Below are 17,530 nucleotides of genomic sequence, written 5' to 3' on the forward strand. Positions count from 1 at the left end.
AAAAAAATTAATAAATTAAAAAGATAATAAATTAACAAAAAAAATTAAATCTAATTTTTGCTTTTAAAATCGCATTGAGTCTTACAGAATAAAAAAATTAATACAAAATTATAAATAAATATAACAACAAAATTAATTATTAGAAGATAATAATTAAAATAATAATATAAATAAAAATATTAATAAATTTAAAAAGTAATAAGTTAATCAAGTAAAAATAAAAAAATGAGTAAATTAAAAATATAATAAATTAATAAAAGAATTTAAACTTAAAAAGTGATTAATTTATTCAAAAAATTAACTGATTTAAAAAAGTAACGAAAATAAATAATAGACAAGAGAAAAAATACAATAGATACATAAATAAAAAGAATTAGTAGAAATAAAAAAGGAACAAACTGCTTGTTTTGAGCCCTACTGGTTATAAAAAAAACAATTTTTTTAATACAAAATTATTATAAATGTTTTCAATAAGGTCGAAACTTTGTATTACTTAAAATCAGTAGAAAACATTATATCAATTGGTTAATGCAAACTTTCACAATTTAAATCAATACCTTATTCGATGTAAGAAATCTAAAAAATATTTTTTCAGAAAAGATTTTCGCAATCAAATGTATATTAGAAATTTAAATAATTTATTTTTATTTTTATGGAAAAAATTTATTTCTTTTGTAATTGAAATATTTTTTTTATTCGTTTTTAACGAAATTTGCCCCCAATAATAAACATTTAAAGTTAAACTGAAAGCAACTTGCGGATAAATAAAGTATTTTTAACAGAATTTACTGTTATATCAGTATATAAACCATATATACAAAATATATGTATGTAAATAAATTGCAAAAAATATTTTTCGTATGTTTTTAGCTCAATACTTTTAGTAACCACTACGCAGCAGTTTCAAGCGTACTGGGTATAAAAAATAAATATCCAAATATTTTATTTGAATTAATTAAAAAAATTATTAACATAAAAATCTATTTCTTCACATTTTTGTTTGAATTAATTAAAAAAAATTATTAACATAAAAATCTATTTCTTCACATTTTAATTTGAATTAATTAAAAAAAAGTATTAACATAAAAATTGATTTCTTCAAAACACCGCCTTAATATTACACGCATATGTTTTTTTTTTGTTATTTATGCCAAAATATTTCAAGCCAAGCTCTCGAATATGCAAGAAAACCCTAAATAAAAAATAAACAAATTATACACAGCTTAAATCCGCTAATTTATAAATGTTTGCATAGACACACGGACAATTGAAAAATTATATTAAAGATAACAACAAAAATAATCACACACCAAATCAAAACATTCTTAAGTCTACACATATGCACATATTATAGAAAAATTATTTTAAATCTTATATACTATATATTTATATATTTTAATTTTTAATAAATTTTAGGATTCTATATTTTATTTGCTCACCTGCGCTTGGCTTAACTAGCTAATAGCTTTACACTTTTTACAATGTTTTTTCGTTCATTTTCATAATTTCATTTAAACTTTCGTTGGCTGTAACTGTACTTTAATTGTACTTTTTTCATTTTCCCTTTCATATATTTTGCATTTATGCTCTTAGCACTATTTTAACTTGTCGTAGACTTTGTGAACTGCTTCTGCGCTCTGCTTCGCCACTATAAGTCTGCTATTCTCTTAACATATTATATATATTTAAAGATAACATTTCGCTATATATTTATATATATTTGTATAAATGATTATTATTATTATTATTTCCAAGTGGCAAGTGAGAACTTGGGCAACGGTGATTTATTAACAAGATTTAGCTGCCGAGAAACCTCCTGCATCTGTTCGCTGGCATTTTGACCATAGATATTGAAGGGTTCCAAATTGAAGCGGTTAATTCTGGAAGTTGTTGAATTTTAAATAAAAGATAAAAATAAGAAAGAATGACCACAAGTAAAACAGTAAATAATTTGAGCGGTTAGATAGGTTAGTTTGTATGGTAGCTATAAGCTATAGTAGTTATCGCGGGCTCCGTAAAATATACGGTATTTAGGAACTACGAAAATAAGTGAATATTCTACAGGCCATTATGCATAGATGCAAGGCTGCTGACACACGACAAACGATGTTGGAGAACGGCTACGAATTAATCATACAAAAAGAAAGATAGAGGTATCTGATAGAGGTATATGGCTACCACCAGGGAGTAATGCCATCACTGTAAACTAAGGGAACGGCAACGATTTCATTTGGGCCAGATGCAACTTTTTCACAGTAATTAGCTGCTACTTGACGTCAAACGACAGCATACAAGAATTTCAGGAAAAGCTCGACAATATTGAGGACACAGCCAGGTCTATAGAAGTTCAACTAATTATCGTCGGAGTTCTAAATTCGAATGCCGTAGAGTCGGCTATGCCAAGCGCGGACACGAGAGGAAAATTGCTGGAAATCGCAGGAAAAATACTGGAACACGAAAATGACACATTTCTAAATTATATATTAACTTCGAAGTATCTCGCAATAGACAACCGGAACCCATCTAGCAGCTCCCCTAAAATTACGAGGAAAATTGTGGAGCACACAATGCTTGAAATAACAAGAGCCTGTCAAAAATCAATGACCAAGGCTTCTAACAGCAAACATAAAGCAGTAGTTTACTTCTGGACTGAAAATATAGCTCAACTCAGACCCACATGTCTGCGCCTTCACAGATCCTACACGAAATACAGGCGCAGAGGAGCCGTATCTTGAGATGCCGAGCAAAACAACGCAGCAAAAAAAGAGCTGAAGCACGTCATCGATGATAGAAAAAAGAAAAAATGGGAGGAACTACGTGAAGATACTAACAAAAGGGACTTGGGTATAAAATAGTAATGAAGAAATTCGGTGCTCGAGCAAATCCACCTGATTTAACCGCTGCCACAATGGATCAAATCGAAAACGCACTCTTCCACACACACGAAAAAAGGGCTAGTTATCTAGACATGACTTTAAGATTTCCGCAAATCGTCCAGTTTACCAGTTTAGAAGAGCTGCAGCTATTACCTGACAAGCTCAAGGCCAATAAATGACCCGGCTCGGAAGGGATCCCAGCAGAAATCCTGAAAATAATCGCTGCAGAGCGACCAGTAGTAATATTGAATATGTACAACGCCTGCTTCCAAGCCGGAATATTCCATGAACGCTGGAAGAAGCAATGCCTAATGCTAATCAGTAAGGGAAAAGAATATCCCAACTCAGCATCAGTATATCGTCCACTATGCACGGCTTTAGATCCGGTAAATCAACTCCAGGAGCTGTAAGATGATATAAATACAAAATAATAGTGTTGCTGGCATCTTTAGATGTCCGGAACGCCTTCAACAGCGCTAGATAGGTGGGTATGATCGACGCTCTTGAAAAAAGCTTTAAAATCCCCGACGCGACCAGAACTACCTTAGTAACAGAAAACTCACGGATCAACACAAGGATCCCTTCTAGGCCCAAACTTGTAGAGCATCATTATTTGGCAAGCGAACGATATTGCAGCGCGAAGAAAGCTTACTAAGATCATGATACCTAACAAATAAGCCTATACACATCCAAATAAGTTTGCAAACGACCACAGATTCGATAGGACACAAAAAGCAGTAAACTACCTAGGCGTAAGACTGCGCCGCAGACTAATCTACTGGAAACAAGTCCAGCACGCCGCAGGAAAACGCAGCGAAAATCACCTCCCACCTTGGCAGACTAATGACCAACATAGGGGGCCCCAGCCAAGGAAAGAGAAAGCTCCAAATGTCGACGACAATCTGCGTCCTATTATACGGAGCAAAGTTTTGGGCAGAAAAAAAAGGTAGACCTGGACGCTGGTGCGCAGATGTAAATCTCTCAATGGGAAACATGGAACGCCGCCCTGAAGTAATGTAAATATACGAAATAAGGGTTTTTAGTGACTTGTAAGTGGCACATACCGTTGGTGTGATGGCAGCACTGATGGTGCAGAAGGGATTTTCCACCCCTCACACGTAAAAAAACATGCTATAGTAGTACGATCTGACACTTACTTCATATATTGAAACGCAGACTTGGATAATAATTCATGCCAAATTTTTTGAAGATATCTCGTCGAAATAAAAAAGTTTTCAATATAAAAACTTGATTTTGATCAGTCAGTTTATATGACACGCTATAGAGGGCCGATATCGTCAGTTCCGAAAAAGTAGTAGCTTTTTGTTTTCGTGTACGGAATCGTTGCGAATGTTGGAAAAGGCTTACGGTGATTCAGTTTTATCAAAAACACAAGCCTACAAGTGATGCAAAGCTTTCATAGACGGTTGAGAGATCGTGTAAGACATGCTTTTTTCGTACGACCTTCGATCTCTTCAACTGGATATGGTGTTTGGAAATCGTCAGGCAAGTGTTAGAGAAATGGCAAGAGAGCTCGACATCTCTCGTGAGTCTGTTCGAATGATTTTGGTGGATATTTTGGGATGAAATGCGTTCTTGCATGATTCGCCCCAATCAAGCTGAATTTTTGCAAAAAGAGTACTGTAAACAGGTCTCTTTCGACATGCTTGATCATGCGAGAGACATGGATTTATGAGTTTGACATGCAAACAAGTCGATAACCATCGAAATTGAACCCGTTTTCAGGCGATCGAAGAGATAATAAAAAAATCCAAAAAAGTACATATCTTTTTTGAATATATTTTACCGGAAAATCGCTTCGTTTTCGAAAGAATCCTGTTTTAAACTTTTTTTAAATAAAACTTATTTTATTAGTCTTTCTTTTCAACTCACCTTTCTCCGGAAATTGCATATAGAAATTTATAGTAGCTCGGCCGTATGGTCTTCGGCTCGAGAATGCCTGCATGAAAGAGTACAGCCGTACAGAAGGAATACAAAAAGAGCGTAAAGCCGGATATGTGCGGCAGCACGCCTTCCTTAATGCCCAAGTTGTAGCTTATCTATTGAAGAGGAAAAATATGGGAATATTTAAAGTTCATTTGAAGAACTCATGTGATGCATATGAATAATATTTGGAGAATATATTTTGGGTAATATGTACAAAAAAATATTGATAAAATTCACAAGAATCTGCTATTAATCGGTAACTAAAGGCTTATTTCTAAATAAGTTGCAGCTAAACTTACTTGCAAAGCTTTCCACATCACATATAATGCCACCGTTACATCGGGATATTTTGTGAAGGACACGCTGGCTAACAGACCCGCTGGTATGGCGAAGAGTGGATCATCGCGTTCAAAGCTATGCCGCAGGCCACACGAAACACCCTGTACGTGAAATTAAATAAAATATAAAATATAACAAATAACAAGTAAAGTAGAGCTAAGTATGGGTATAACTGAACATTTTATACTCTCGCATCTTGCAGGGATTAAAGCCGGGGAAAATTCTTTTCAAATTTCAATAATCTATCTGACAGGTTGTTCGATTTTGTCGGTAAAAAGTTCGCAATAATAATACTCACCTTATATATAAATGAGAAGCAACCCAGAAATATGCCCAAATTCAGCGTCTGCTTATTAAATATAGACTTCCGCACATCGAATTTCATTTGTACAATTTTCTTTAAATTCATAACTAAACGCAGCGCCACTTGCAGACCCACACCACCGACGAAAGGCTTGATACCACCCACAAAGGCATAACGCCAACAATTATCACGATGTGGACATGAGTGGTGGCGACTCTTCGCCGCATCCAAGAAGCGTGTATATAGCTGGACCAATACATTTATGCTACGGAAATCGAGTGGCGCACGCGATTGTGGCGGCGTAGGCGCTACTGGCTCTTTCGGCACGATAGGTCCTTCTTCCGTTTTACCGACAAAGAAACGTAATATATTGAATAATGAATCCTTACACGTCGTCTTATGTAGACCTAAACGATAGAGATACAATAGTGCTGATATGCTAATGCCGAAGATTAAAGCTTGCCCTTGTGCTATCGAACGCACATAACCGCGCGTCTCGGCCATATGCCAGAGTGTCTCCGTAGCCAAATTCGCTACGTATAGTGTTAGCAAGGGTCGACGTGCGGGTCGTTCGACCAGTATCGATGCAAAACTGGAGATGAAACAGGGTACGAAAGCAACAGTGGCGCAATAATAGCGACCGATTAGTCTACGTAACAAGCAATTAAACATAATGAATGAAAAGCTGTTGGAGACGAGGAAGGCGGACGATTGCAATATGCCGTGTAGGGTGCGTTTGAGGTCGGCAAGATTCGGTATGCGATGGCGCATTATAAGCGATAACTGTAAATAAAAGTAATGAAATAAAAGATACAAATTTGAAAACGAAATTAAGTCAAAAAATATATTTTGGGTGCTTACCGCATAGACCATTGTGTAGATACGCAAGCTGTATGGAATTGCGCCCAGTAAGATGCCCGCAGAGGCATTTGCACAGCTGTCCGTCCATGGATGATTGAAATCCTTGCAGGTGCAATCGACCGGCGTCAGAAAACGACTAAGCGCGTTCGTCATGGTTGCTAGTGTGTCTTCGTGGAGTCAGGAACTCACAGCTGGAATGGAGAGGTGAATTGTTTGTTTTGCAAAAAGTATGAAATTAAGCATTTTGAGTTTAGTTTTCATGTAAAGAAACGATTATAGAGGTCAGAGGGCAGATCGGCGTAACACAGTTTTCAGTTTGCTAACATTTTGACTGGAGAAATGGTTTTACCAAAAGTATAAAATTATTGAGGTTAGCTTTCTTTTACAGGCTCGTTAATAGAGGTCAGAGGCGTAAGTACATAGTTGTCGGTTTATATTGGAAAAATGGTAAAGCTGAGTCGTTTATAAATTCACTGCTCTCAAAATTTGATTTTTTGATTAAAAGATTTCTCAAAAAAGAAGAATTTCGAGAAAATTCACAAAAAGGAAACAGAATAAATATTTTATTTATTGCTAACACCAAAGGTTATTGTCCACTTATTTGCAGCTAAATACAGCCGAATTCACAATGTTTTTTAAGTTTTTGAAAACAACAATAATAACTACATACACACTTATAAGCACTAATTGTTGTTGTATATTGAACTTTGCTACCGTTTATCACTAATTAACAAAGGCGTGTTGCGAGCAGCGCGTTTTGTTGTACTTTGCTATGCCACAAGCTTATAGCCACTAAGCAGTAGCTAGCGCTAAGCTTTATGATAACACTAAATCGATTGTAAGAAATTTGCTTTATTGATAAATAGCACTATTAAAACTGCAATCTTTGAATGATTGGCTGCGTAAAGTTGAATCAAGTTGAAAAAAAAAACATATTTTATGTAATACCCTCCTCAGGCACATTTCTTATAGTACATACATATGTATGTATATGTAAATGAATACATTATGGTATAAAAGAGCGTTATCTTGTTCTTTTTTTATTGGTGAGTTTATATGACAGCTATGTTATAGTGGTTCGATCTGAACAATTTGTTCGAAGATTGCACTATTGGTTAAGTGTATAATCCATGCCGAATTTCGTGAAGTTACCTAGTCAAATAAAAAAGTTTTCCATACAAGCACTTAATTCCGATCGTTCAGTTTGTATGACAGCTATGTGTTATACTGAACCGATATTGCCAATTCCGACAAATGAGTAACTTCTCGAGGAGTAAAGGACATGTGCAAAATTTCAGATCCATATCTCAGAAACTGAGAGGCTAGTTCGAGTATATAAAGATGGACAGTCACACGGACATGACTAAATCGACTTAGCTGGACTCAGCTGAAGCTGAAAATAGTAAGACTTTGTTCATAATTTTAAAATTCTTAATTTATTCTTCGAAATCTATGATGCATGCTTCTTATGAGTTCTTCGCCGCCGTATTTGAATAGCTCGGCTGGCGTCCGCTCCATTGTCATCGATTGGGGAATCGGGTTGAGCATCGCCTGGTGTTATGTTCCCTCCATAATTTTAGTATGCTGTGGGCATCCGTCACTTGATCACGTCTGGGGTTTTATGTCCCGATTTTGGCACATTTTGTTAGACGACGCATCTTTTCGTAGAATTTTCGAGCCAACTTGTCAAGCTCTTCGTACTCACGTATTTCGGACTATCTTTTTTTTGTGTGCAAATGCGTTTTGCTTCCTCCTTCGATTCTCGGCATCTATTCCATCCCGCATGTGTTGTGCTCGATTGTAACGTTACAAGGTAGGCAGTCTGTTTTCTCTCCACTACGACACGGCACTCCTCATCGTACCAGCTGTTCTTTTGCCTCTGCCGAAAACCAATAATTTCATTTGCAGTTGTACGTAAAGAGCTTGAAATGCCGTCCCATTCTTCCCTTATACCGAGTTGCTGAAGAGTGCTCTCAGAGAGCAGGAGTGCAAGTTGAGTAGAAAAATGTTCGACTGTATATTGTGATTGCAGTGGCTGTGTTTTTTATGTGGCGGGTCCCAAACCCAGCGCACAACCCTGGGTGTTTTTTTTTACTATATATTATATATGTATATCTACTTGTAGGGTCTCGAATTCCCTCGTTCAGGGCATAAGACACAAAAATACAAACATATATATATACAATTTTATTCTCTCCTCCCCTTTATTGCATTTAACAAATAAATTATAAATGTTTGCTGAACAAAAAAACAACAATAATAAATTGATACGCTTTGGTGGAATGCATGCAATAAAAATCGATTGATATGGGGTCGTTTAATTTAACCACGAAACGGTTATTTGAAAAATATTTGTCCATCTAAATAATAGCCCCGATTTATGGTCAATGGACTTTTTTCCTCAGACATCAATCACAGCGAGTGTATCGCATCGTTTTGTTTTTTTGCTCTCTTCCTGTGGATCATGTCCTCAGCATGTCACCCATTCTTTTTAATAACCGGGACAGACACGTTGTCATATTTGTTCAGGAGCTATGCCTTCTGAAGTATTGATATATTTCAAAAATGCTATATTTGTTAAGATCACTAATGTCAGTTGCGGTTATGTATCTATGTTTGACGAACGTAAGACTACCGAGTCGTTTCAGTCTCAGTCGTGCAAAGACTCGACAATGTAGCAGAAAGAGCTGCCACCTTACCCATCTGCATACAACTTTGACAACTAGCATCCGCCAAGATTCTTACCCTCACCGCATGGATGCCTACCGGACAGTGTTCAGTGAGAACTTCTACGATTGCTGCATGATAAACGTTGCTCAAGGCAATTAGTTCAGGAGATCTCTTGCATTTTGCTCTAAGGCTAAGGGTCTCGCAGTCGCACAGAAGCGATAGCGATATCGCTATGAACAGACACCCAAACCGTTCTGAATATGAAGTATCTTGGTGCTATTTCTAGGGAAGACAGACACTCCTTTACCAGCGTTGAGCGCATAGAAGAGGCTGCACTTTGTAGCAGTATGTCTACCGCCAGTTTAATACCAGCCACTTCCGTTTGAAAAACAGTATAGTGGTTCGTTAAAGGCTAAGATTGACGGAGAATTTTTTGCAGAAAATTCTTCCTTCAACCTTCTCTTCTAGCCCATTCGTGAAAAGGCTCACTGCGCCTCTTAACCAGCTACGTCTCCCCATCCACATATCCACCTCGTCGGTATGTGAGCAGTGAAGAAGCCGCCACGAGTAGCCTCAGAGACGCACTCATCCAAGTTTTCAAGGGTGCAGTCCTTGTTCGGACGCCTTATATACCCAGATTTTCTGAGCCTTACAGCACACTTCGCAGTCAAAATGTCTACGGGTGCTATGTTTAAAAGGGCATTGAGTGTTATTGTTGGTGTAATCCGTTCTTTGAACACGCTCAACTTATAGTTCCTTTATAGCCATAGCCATATACTAAGTAAGGCAGCCGATACCTTCTTAACTCTTTCTTCGATATTTGGAGGGTTTCTATCAAGAATAAAACCAAGGTATTTCAGCTTTCCACCAGGTTGAAGACGAGAACCACCGCAAGAGGGGAGCAGCAGGTTTGGGATCTAATAACTCTTAGTAAATAAAATCATTTCAGTTTTACTTGAGGCGACTGCCAGGCCTTTTCTATTTGCACAGTTGGATACTATATTGAGGCACCCCTCGCTTAGGTCGTAGACGGTATTTAGGAATTTTACTTTAACCATTAAATCAACATCGCCAGCGTAGGCCATCACCCGACAGTCTCGTTCCTTGAGTTTTTTAAGTACGTCGTTAACCACCAAAATCTAAAGGAGCAGAGAAACTATACGTGCCTGCTAGGTTACCCTATTTACCTTTTGGGATGTCCTAACACTAACCCACTCCGCTACCACCATTCTGTTGCAAGGAAGACTCCTTTTCGTGCGACTTTCGCGCGACTTCTTCAATCTGCTCTTGGAGAAAATAATTCTAACTGCAGTACTAAATAGGAAAGATGGTATCTTCTATAAGAGTGCACAGCTGCTGGCGTATGCTGATGATATTGATATCATTGACTTCAACAACCGCGCCGTTAGTTCTGCTTTCTCCAAAATGGATAAGGAAGCGAAGTAAATGGGTCTGGTAGTAAAGGAGGGCAAGACGACATATCTTTTGTCATTAAAAAAAACAGTTTTCGCACTCGTAGCTAGGCTCCCACGTCACTGTTGACACTCTTAACTTCGAAGTCGTAGATAATTTCGTCTATCTTTGAACCAGTAGAATGAAAACACCAACAATAATGTCAGCCTCGAAATACAACGCAGAATAACTCTTATCAACAGGTGCTACTTCGGATCGAGTAGGCAATTGAGAAGTAATGTCCTTTCTCAACGAACAAAAACCAAACCAATAAGTCACAAGATTCTGCGGAAGTTGTATGGTCCTTTGCGCATTAGGCATGGCGAATACCGCATTCGATGGAACGATCAGCAGTATGAGTTATGCGACGACATTGACATACACATGTAGTTCAGCGAATTAAAAGACAACGGCTACGCTGTCGTCTGAAAGGACGAAAATACTCCAGCTCTGAAAGTTTTCGAAGCAGTGCCCGCTGGGGGAAGCAGAGGAAGAGGGAGACCTCCACTCCGTTCGAAAGACCAGGTGGAGAAGGACTTGGCTTCGCTTTTAATCACCAATTGGCAAAAACCTAATATAACCTAAACGGTGTCTACGACAGTAAGGAAGATGTCGGGCCTTTAATATTTTACCCATCGGTATTCTGTTCACAAAACGATGGAATTTTTTTTTTCAAATTTCATAATTTTAATATAAAAATTTTCAATCCTAAGCATATAATTATGAATTAAAAAAATCGCAACCCGAATGATAACCTTGAAATCCAAGACACAATGACTTACTTAATTCGTCTGTCGTCTGAAATCACTAAGTGGTTACAAAAATCGTTAAGTGAGCAGTGGCAATCGAGTTGAACTGAGCATTCAAAATCCTACATGCGTCTACAGCAACAACACACTTCCTTCGTTGAACGCATGCGGCGAGAGGAAGCAATTAAATAGCTTGTCGACAACAGTAATTGTTGTTTGTTTTGTAATAAAGCACCTTTGCTGCTTGTTATTTTCATTGTTTTTTGTTTGTTGTTTTTTTTCGCTATTGCAATAAATTTGAGCCGAGAGCCAAACAAAAAACTGTCATAATTTATATCTAAACAAAATTGAATAAGCACTTAATTTGTTTGGAGTAAAAACGAGTGGCCCCAGAGACGCACACGGTTGTATGTGTGCAAGTTCGAAAGATCAGTGGCGTTAATGATATGAGATATATGTACGTGTGTAAATGACTCATATTCATTTTAAGCGACTTTCATGCATGCATACTCATATTTAGTATACACTTTAATATATCAAGTTAATTAGTTAAAACCGGATGGTTCGATGCATGTTGAAAGCTGCGAGAGGCAGCAAAAAGCTTGAGATTTTCTGCTGGTCATGAAATGGTGATATTGTTGCTGGAGCAGTACAGTTATCTGAATATTCGAGGCTGAGTTTCATAAAGCAGCTGTTTGCAGATTTTTTGAAGCCCAGCGAAGCAATTTCACAGTTTTCCTTTGATACAAGTCTATTTTAAAAGCGTATTGATATCACAAAAGGAAGGCTTGATGATACTCCCGGGAAGATTGTGGTGAAGCACAAAGAATCTATAGCAATGTTATGCATATGTACATATGTATGTGTTTATGTTGTACTATTGCAAGATTTAAGTACAGTGATGCGCATTAAAATAGTGTCACGTTAGTATGTTTTGATACTAAATCTTTGATGCACTTCTCGCGGCAATTTTATTGTTTTTCAGCGATATTCGGTACAATTATGCTCTTAGCGCAATTTACGGAGAAGGAGAAGAGTCTTCTATAAGATAAACATTAATGAAGAAACTGCTTTGAGAGGAGTTGGTTGTGATCTCTAACTCTGAGCATCATTGCACCGTAGAACGGGTCGATTTTTATACTCTCTATTAACAAGTTTCATGTATATATCTTCTAAACCACTTAAGCTTCTTCTTCTTCTTTACTGGCAACAGCGCGCCAGTCGTTTTTCTTTTCGCTTCTTGGGCCAGTTGGATATTCCAAGCGAAGCCAGGTCCTTCTCTACCTTTCCAACGATGTGGAGGTCTTCTTCTTCCTCTGCTTGCCACGGCAGATACTTCGTCGAATACTTTCAGTGCTGGAGCGTTTTCGTGTATTCGTACGCCATTGCCTAGCCAGCGTAGCCGCTGTCTTTTAATTTGCTGGATTATTTCAATTTCGGCGTATATTTCATGCAGCTCATCATTCCATCGAATACGATATTCGCCACGGCAAATGCGCAAAGGACCACAAATCTTCTGCAGAATCTTTTTTTCGAAAACTCGTAAAGTCGACTCATCAGATATTGTCATGGCATGGTACAGACGGTAATAATAAGGGACTTATAGAGTTTCGTTTTTGTTCGACGAAACAGGACTTTACTTCTAAATTGGTTACATAGTCCGAAGTTGCTGCTGTTGGCAAGAGTTATTCTGCGTTGTATTTCGAGGCTGACATTGAAATCATAACCAACGGAGAGGATGTTGAGGCCAATGATCAATATCATCGGTGTATGCCAGCAGCTGTACACTCTTATAAAAGATTGTACCTGCTCGTCTAAGCTCTGCAGCTCGAATTATTTTCTCCAGCTGTAGATTGAAGAAGCCGCACGATAGGGAGTCGTCTTGTCTGAAACGTCGTTTGGTATCAAACGGCTCGGAAAGGTCTCGCCCTATCCTGATGGAACTTTTGGTATTGCTCAATGTCAGTTTATACAGCCGTATTAGTTCTGCGGAGTTACCAAATTCAGACACAGCGGCAAACAGCTTTAAAATCGACGAAGAGCTTGTGTGTGTCGATTCGCCTTTCACGGGTCTTTTCCAAGACTTGGCGCATGCTGAATATCATATTTTCCAAACCTAAATCTACATTGACGTCCAATCAGTTTGTTGACGGTGGGCTTTAATCTTTCACACAATACGCTCGATAGAACCTTATATGCGATGTTGAGGAGGCTTATCCCACCGTAGTTGGCGCAGATTGTGGGGTCTCCCTTTTTGTGGATTGGGCAAAGCACACTTAAATTCCAATGGTCGGGCATGATTTCGTCCGACCATATTCTACAAAGAAGCTGATGCATGCTCCTTATCAGTTCTTCACCGCCCTGTTTGAATAGCTCGGCCGACAATCCATCGGCCCCGCTGCTTTTTTGTTCCTCAGACGTATAATTGCTATTCGAACTTCTTGCCCGGCCATGGTCAATGGAACTTCTGCTCCATCATCATCTATTGGGGAAGCGGGTTCGCCATCTCCTGGTATTATGCTTTCCGACATTTACTTATCCGTGTTGCAAACTCAATAAAATTTGTTCAGCGTATATTTATTTTAATAAAGTATATACATTTATCGCCATTTTATTGCGCACCACTGTATGTTGCTTCGGTTTCTTTATTTATGCTTGAAAGGCACGTTGCCTACACCACTGTTTTGTACAACGCGCAATTGATTTAACTGCGGTCAAGCAGTTGGTGATAAGAATTTCATAATTTCATTGTGTATTATTTCAATGTGTACTTTGGTAATACGAATATGTTTGAACGCAGATGTTAGAGCAGTTGTTTTACCAACTTGTTTTCTTTTCTTGTTTTGTTTGTTGTTTTTTTTTTTTTTTTTTATAACCCACACTGCAATTTTCATCAATACGAACCAATTTTTAAATGACTTGCATGATTAATAAGACTTTTTTTTGAAGTTTTTAATTATTGCACGTATTTTGTAGATATGTATGTATGTATATATCTTATGTGCTTTAATCTACATATGCACATATTACTCTATTTCACATCACAATGAAATACACACAACATACACACTTACGATTGCAAAAATAAGCACAAGTCTGCAATATGTTTGTATATACTTATGGTCATTCACAAGAATATATAAAGATTCTCATACAACCGTTAAAATATGCCGTTTCACGAATAATAATCATATATGAGGAAGTAAATTGTATTATATATTACGTGTGACATATTACACCACACATAAGGTTTCAGTAATTACTTTATGTACTATAAGTATCTAGGCCAAATCATATCAACAGCTTTGGGCGCACTTTCAATTGGAAATCTTATCAAATTTCAAAATTATTTGCATGTACAATTTATTTGTATTCTCTTGCAATATGTTGCTACAGATTATAATAGATTTCTTATATTTGTAAAATTGCTTGAAAGTAAGTTTTCAAGCATACCTGAGCCATGCCAAAAATTAATAAAGTCACACCTTCCATTTCTTTGCCTAACTAATTTCCTATATAATGATTTCCGTTTTTCCACCTGACTTTAAACCGTTCAACTTGGTCTAAATGCGTGATATTTTAATAAAATTAGGTGGAAAGTTATAAAATAATATTATTAGGCTCATATCCCTAAAACCATATAATGAATTCCGATGCACTGTTTGACGTTTTTTACATCAACTCAATTGAGGTACTCACAACGTGTCATAAAGCTTAGTAAAATCATAAATTTTTATACTAGTTTAAAAAATTTGTTGTTGCATTGCATACTAAAATAAGTTTACGCAAATACAACTCTGAAAGCTATATGAAACCCCTATATATATATTAAAATATTAGCACTTCGGTTGAGTTTATATCAGATATATTTTATCTAAGATTTATTTTAATAAAATTATTGCTGACGGGAACTGAAATATAGTAATAAAACGAAATGATTCTATGAGCTTCAAAATAATTTAATTTGATAAAAATTGCATAGTAAGCATTGTACGATTTCCTTGAACTCTTGCGATACATTTTTTAATGCTGCCAACAGCTGATGGTATTTTCTCGGCTTTGATCGTTGCAAGAAGCAAGAGTATAAAATGTTCGGTTAGAGCCGAACTTCGCCCTTGCTTTTTTGTTTTGCATGTTTCCTAACGTAATTGTTTTCACATTTTGGGTCACCAGTCAAACATCAGTTTTAGGTTTGCCGCTCCGTGTTAACAATTCTCAAAGGAGTATCTTATTATTTTTTTTTTTTTGTTGACGTTACTATTTTCAGAACAATAGTATACTAATCCGCATGCTGCCAATCTTTTTAAACAAAACTTCCCTGGTATAGGTTATAGTTTGTCAGATTGATAGATTGCTCATGATAGGCAATAAGAGGTGAGCCATGGCTTTTTCTTTAAATTTAGTAAAGAAATAAGGAAGTTATCCTCACATGTTAGTGAACAGAGTTACATGAGCCGTAGTCTAGCCCGTCGTTAGACTGCCATGAATTTCCATGACATCATTTCATTGATAAATCATAAATAATTGTAATTAAATCACTTAAATTACACATAGTGATTTTATTTTTTTTTTCTTAAGGTAGTAAAAATTATATTATGATTAATTTTTTATCTCGCATGTTTATCGCTATAGTATCTACATACATATGTATACACAGGTGTTTAGCTGTAGATAACTGCTCGTTTTCCCAGAAAAAACATAAATGCTTCGCAAATATATTTTTAATAACGTCGAAGTCGCTGAAAATAATATGATTTTCTTCTTTTTCTTTTGTGCCTAACGAGTTTTACTTTTTTTAATCACTTTAAATATCGTAGATATAAACTTCAATAGTATTTGTATTTATTATTAAATGACACATGTTAAAATAATAATCAATTAAAAATGCAAATTAGCCGGCAATAATAGTGCACAACAATGTTAACTGTGAAGGACGTGTCGCTTTTCTATTTACTATAAATTGCAATAAATTTTTATTCATTGCCACTTAACGCAATGTTTATTTACAACGACTAAATGGGCAATGGACATTAGCTGGCAAAAACACTCGTTGCAACGCATATTAAGGTGCGTGCATTTGCATACATACGTACATTATTTGTATAAATTTACATTAACATTAACAGCTCATAAAATTAGAATCAATTGACATTTATATTATGCACCAAATTAGCCATCTGTTCACTATTTAAGCTACCTTTGTTTAGTTGTTGTTTATAAAATTGCAAGCGCAAAGTTTGGCAAACGCTTCAAAGGTCCAATTTTTTATAATCACAGCGCTGCGCAAGCACACCTAAGATTACACACACAGCCTTTCAATAGCACAGCTTTTGCGGTTAAATTATTGTCTTGCACATTTTTTCCGACTAACAGCGTATTGCTTCATTCAAATTATGCACAACGCTTCACTTTTTATGTTAATTTGCGTATAAATAATTTAACGAAGTAAGCGCACAATACAGCGTAGAAAATAACAAATCACTGCAGTTGGAAATGAAAACAATCAACTTTTGACAGCTGTTTTTGACATTTGCTTTTGGATTGTGGCGCTGCTTCTTCTACAAGTTGAAGAGGCCAAAAATAATTTGCTAAGCTATCGCTCGTCAGAGGGCGCTAATCGCGCATAAGTTCAAAATATATGTATGTACGTGTGTGCTCTAAATAATAATAATAATAATAATGCAATTTTGAGGTGTGGTGGTCCGTTGATTTCCGATGATGATGTGGAGAGGGATGGACATATAGGGAGCAGTAGCATTCTAGATGATAGGTGTAGGTTGCAAAACCGTTGTGACAGTTGTCCTAGCACCTGAGTGACTTACGACGGGACGTTGGGTTTGTTGAGTTTAATACAGACTTCAGATATTGTCGGAGTAGGGGTTTTCTACTTACGAGGTCTTTTCTGATAGGTCGGGGGTAGAGGACTGGTTGCATATAATTGCAGAATGCAGTCTGACCGGAGACTTAATTTTGGCACCACGGAGAGCAGTAGCCCTTGGAGTTTGCTCCAACCTGCTCATGTGGACTCGGTGAGTATCGTGGTGGTTGTGGTTAAAACTCAATTGCGGAAAGAACTGGCACTTTGTCGGTTGAATGTGGAGTTGTATTGCAACCGGGTGCCGGACATAAAGACCCTCCAACCTTACGATACCATTTTTCTTGTACGATTTGTCCGTTGCTTCGCAATAGGCCTCATTTTCGGCGATCACCTTTTTATTCGATGAAAATTTCTTTCCAGCGAGCATTCTTTTGAGATCTGAGAATAGGCAATAGTAGTTGAGGGGACAAATCTGGAAAATACGGTGAATACGCAAGCAACTCGAAGCCCAATT

At 36.9% G+C, this 17,530-nt stretch overlaps 1 protein-coding gene across 5 annotated transcripts; it reads right to left on the reverse strand.

Moving 5' to 3' along the window:
- Positions 1 to 1,155: 1,155 nt before the first annotated feature.
- On the reverse strand, positions 1,156 to 16,665 carry LOC120766417 (transmembrane protein 135-like). 5 transcript variants are annotated; one of them, XM_040091877.1, is made up of 7 exons: positions 16,396 to 16,665; positions 15,842 to 15,937; positions 6,328 to 6,518; positions 5,461 to 6,249; positions 5,123 to 5,263; positions 4,770 to 4,936; positions 1,156 to 1,880 (listed from the first exon to the last, which is right to left on the reverse strand). In XM_040091877.1, the coding sequence occupies exons 3-7, from the start codon at positions 6,478 to 6,480 to the stop codon at positions 1,745 to 1,747; spliced, it is 1,386 nt and encodes a 461-aa protein (XP_039947811.1). In that variant the 5' UTR covers positions 6,481 to 6,518; positions 15,842 to 15,937; positions 16,396 to 16,665; the 3' UTR covers positions 1,156 to 1,744. The 5 variants fall into 5 exon arrangements, with proteins under 5 accessions (XP_039947811.1, XP_039947810.1, XP_039947813.1 ...); XM_040091876.1 differs by lacking the exon at positions 15,842 to 15,937; XM_040091879.1 differs by lacking the exons at positions 15,842 to 15,937; positions 16,396 to 16,665 and adding an exon at positions 7,042 to 7,098.
- Between the last annotated feature and the right edge of the window lie 865 nt (positions 16,666 to 17,530).

This window comes from Bactrocera tryoni, chromosome 1, assembly GCF_016617805.1.
Source record: "Bactrocera tryoni isolate S06 chromosome 1, CSIRO_BtryS06_freeze2, whole genome shotgun sequence".
Lineage (NCBI taxonomy): Eukaryota > Metazoa > Arthropoda > Insecta > Diptera > Tephritidae > Bactrocera > Bactrocera tryoni.

Bases quoted from the DNA above. Each gene is read 5' to 3' on its own strand.
- LOC120766417 (XM_040091876.1), bottom strand. From the start codon at position 6,480: ATGACGAACGCGCTTAGTCGTTTTCTGACGCCGGTCGATTGCACCTGC. The intron at 5,264-5,460 runs GTGAGTATTATT...TTTCACGTACAG, and splicing joins GCTTCTCATTTATATATAAG to GGTGTTTCGTGTGGCCTGCG. The intron at 1,881-4,769 runs GTGAGTTGAAAA...AACAACTTCCAG, and splicing joins TATGCAATTTCCGGAGAAAG to AATTAACCGCTTCAATTTGG.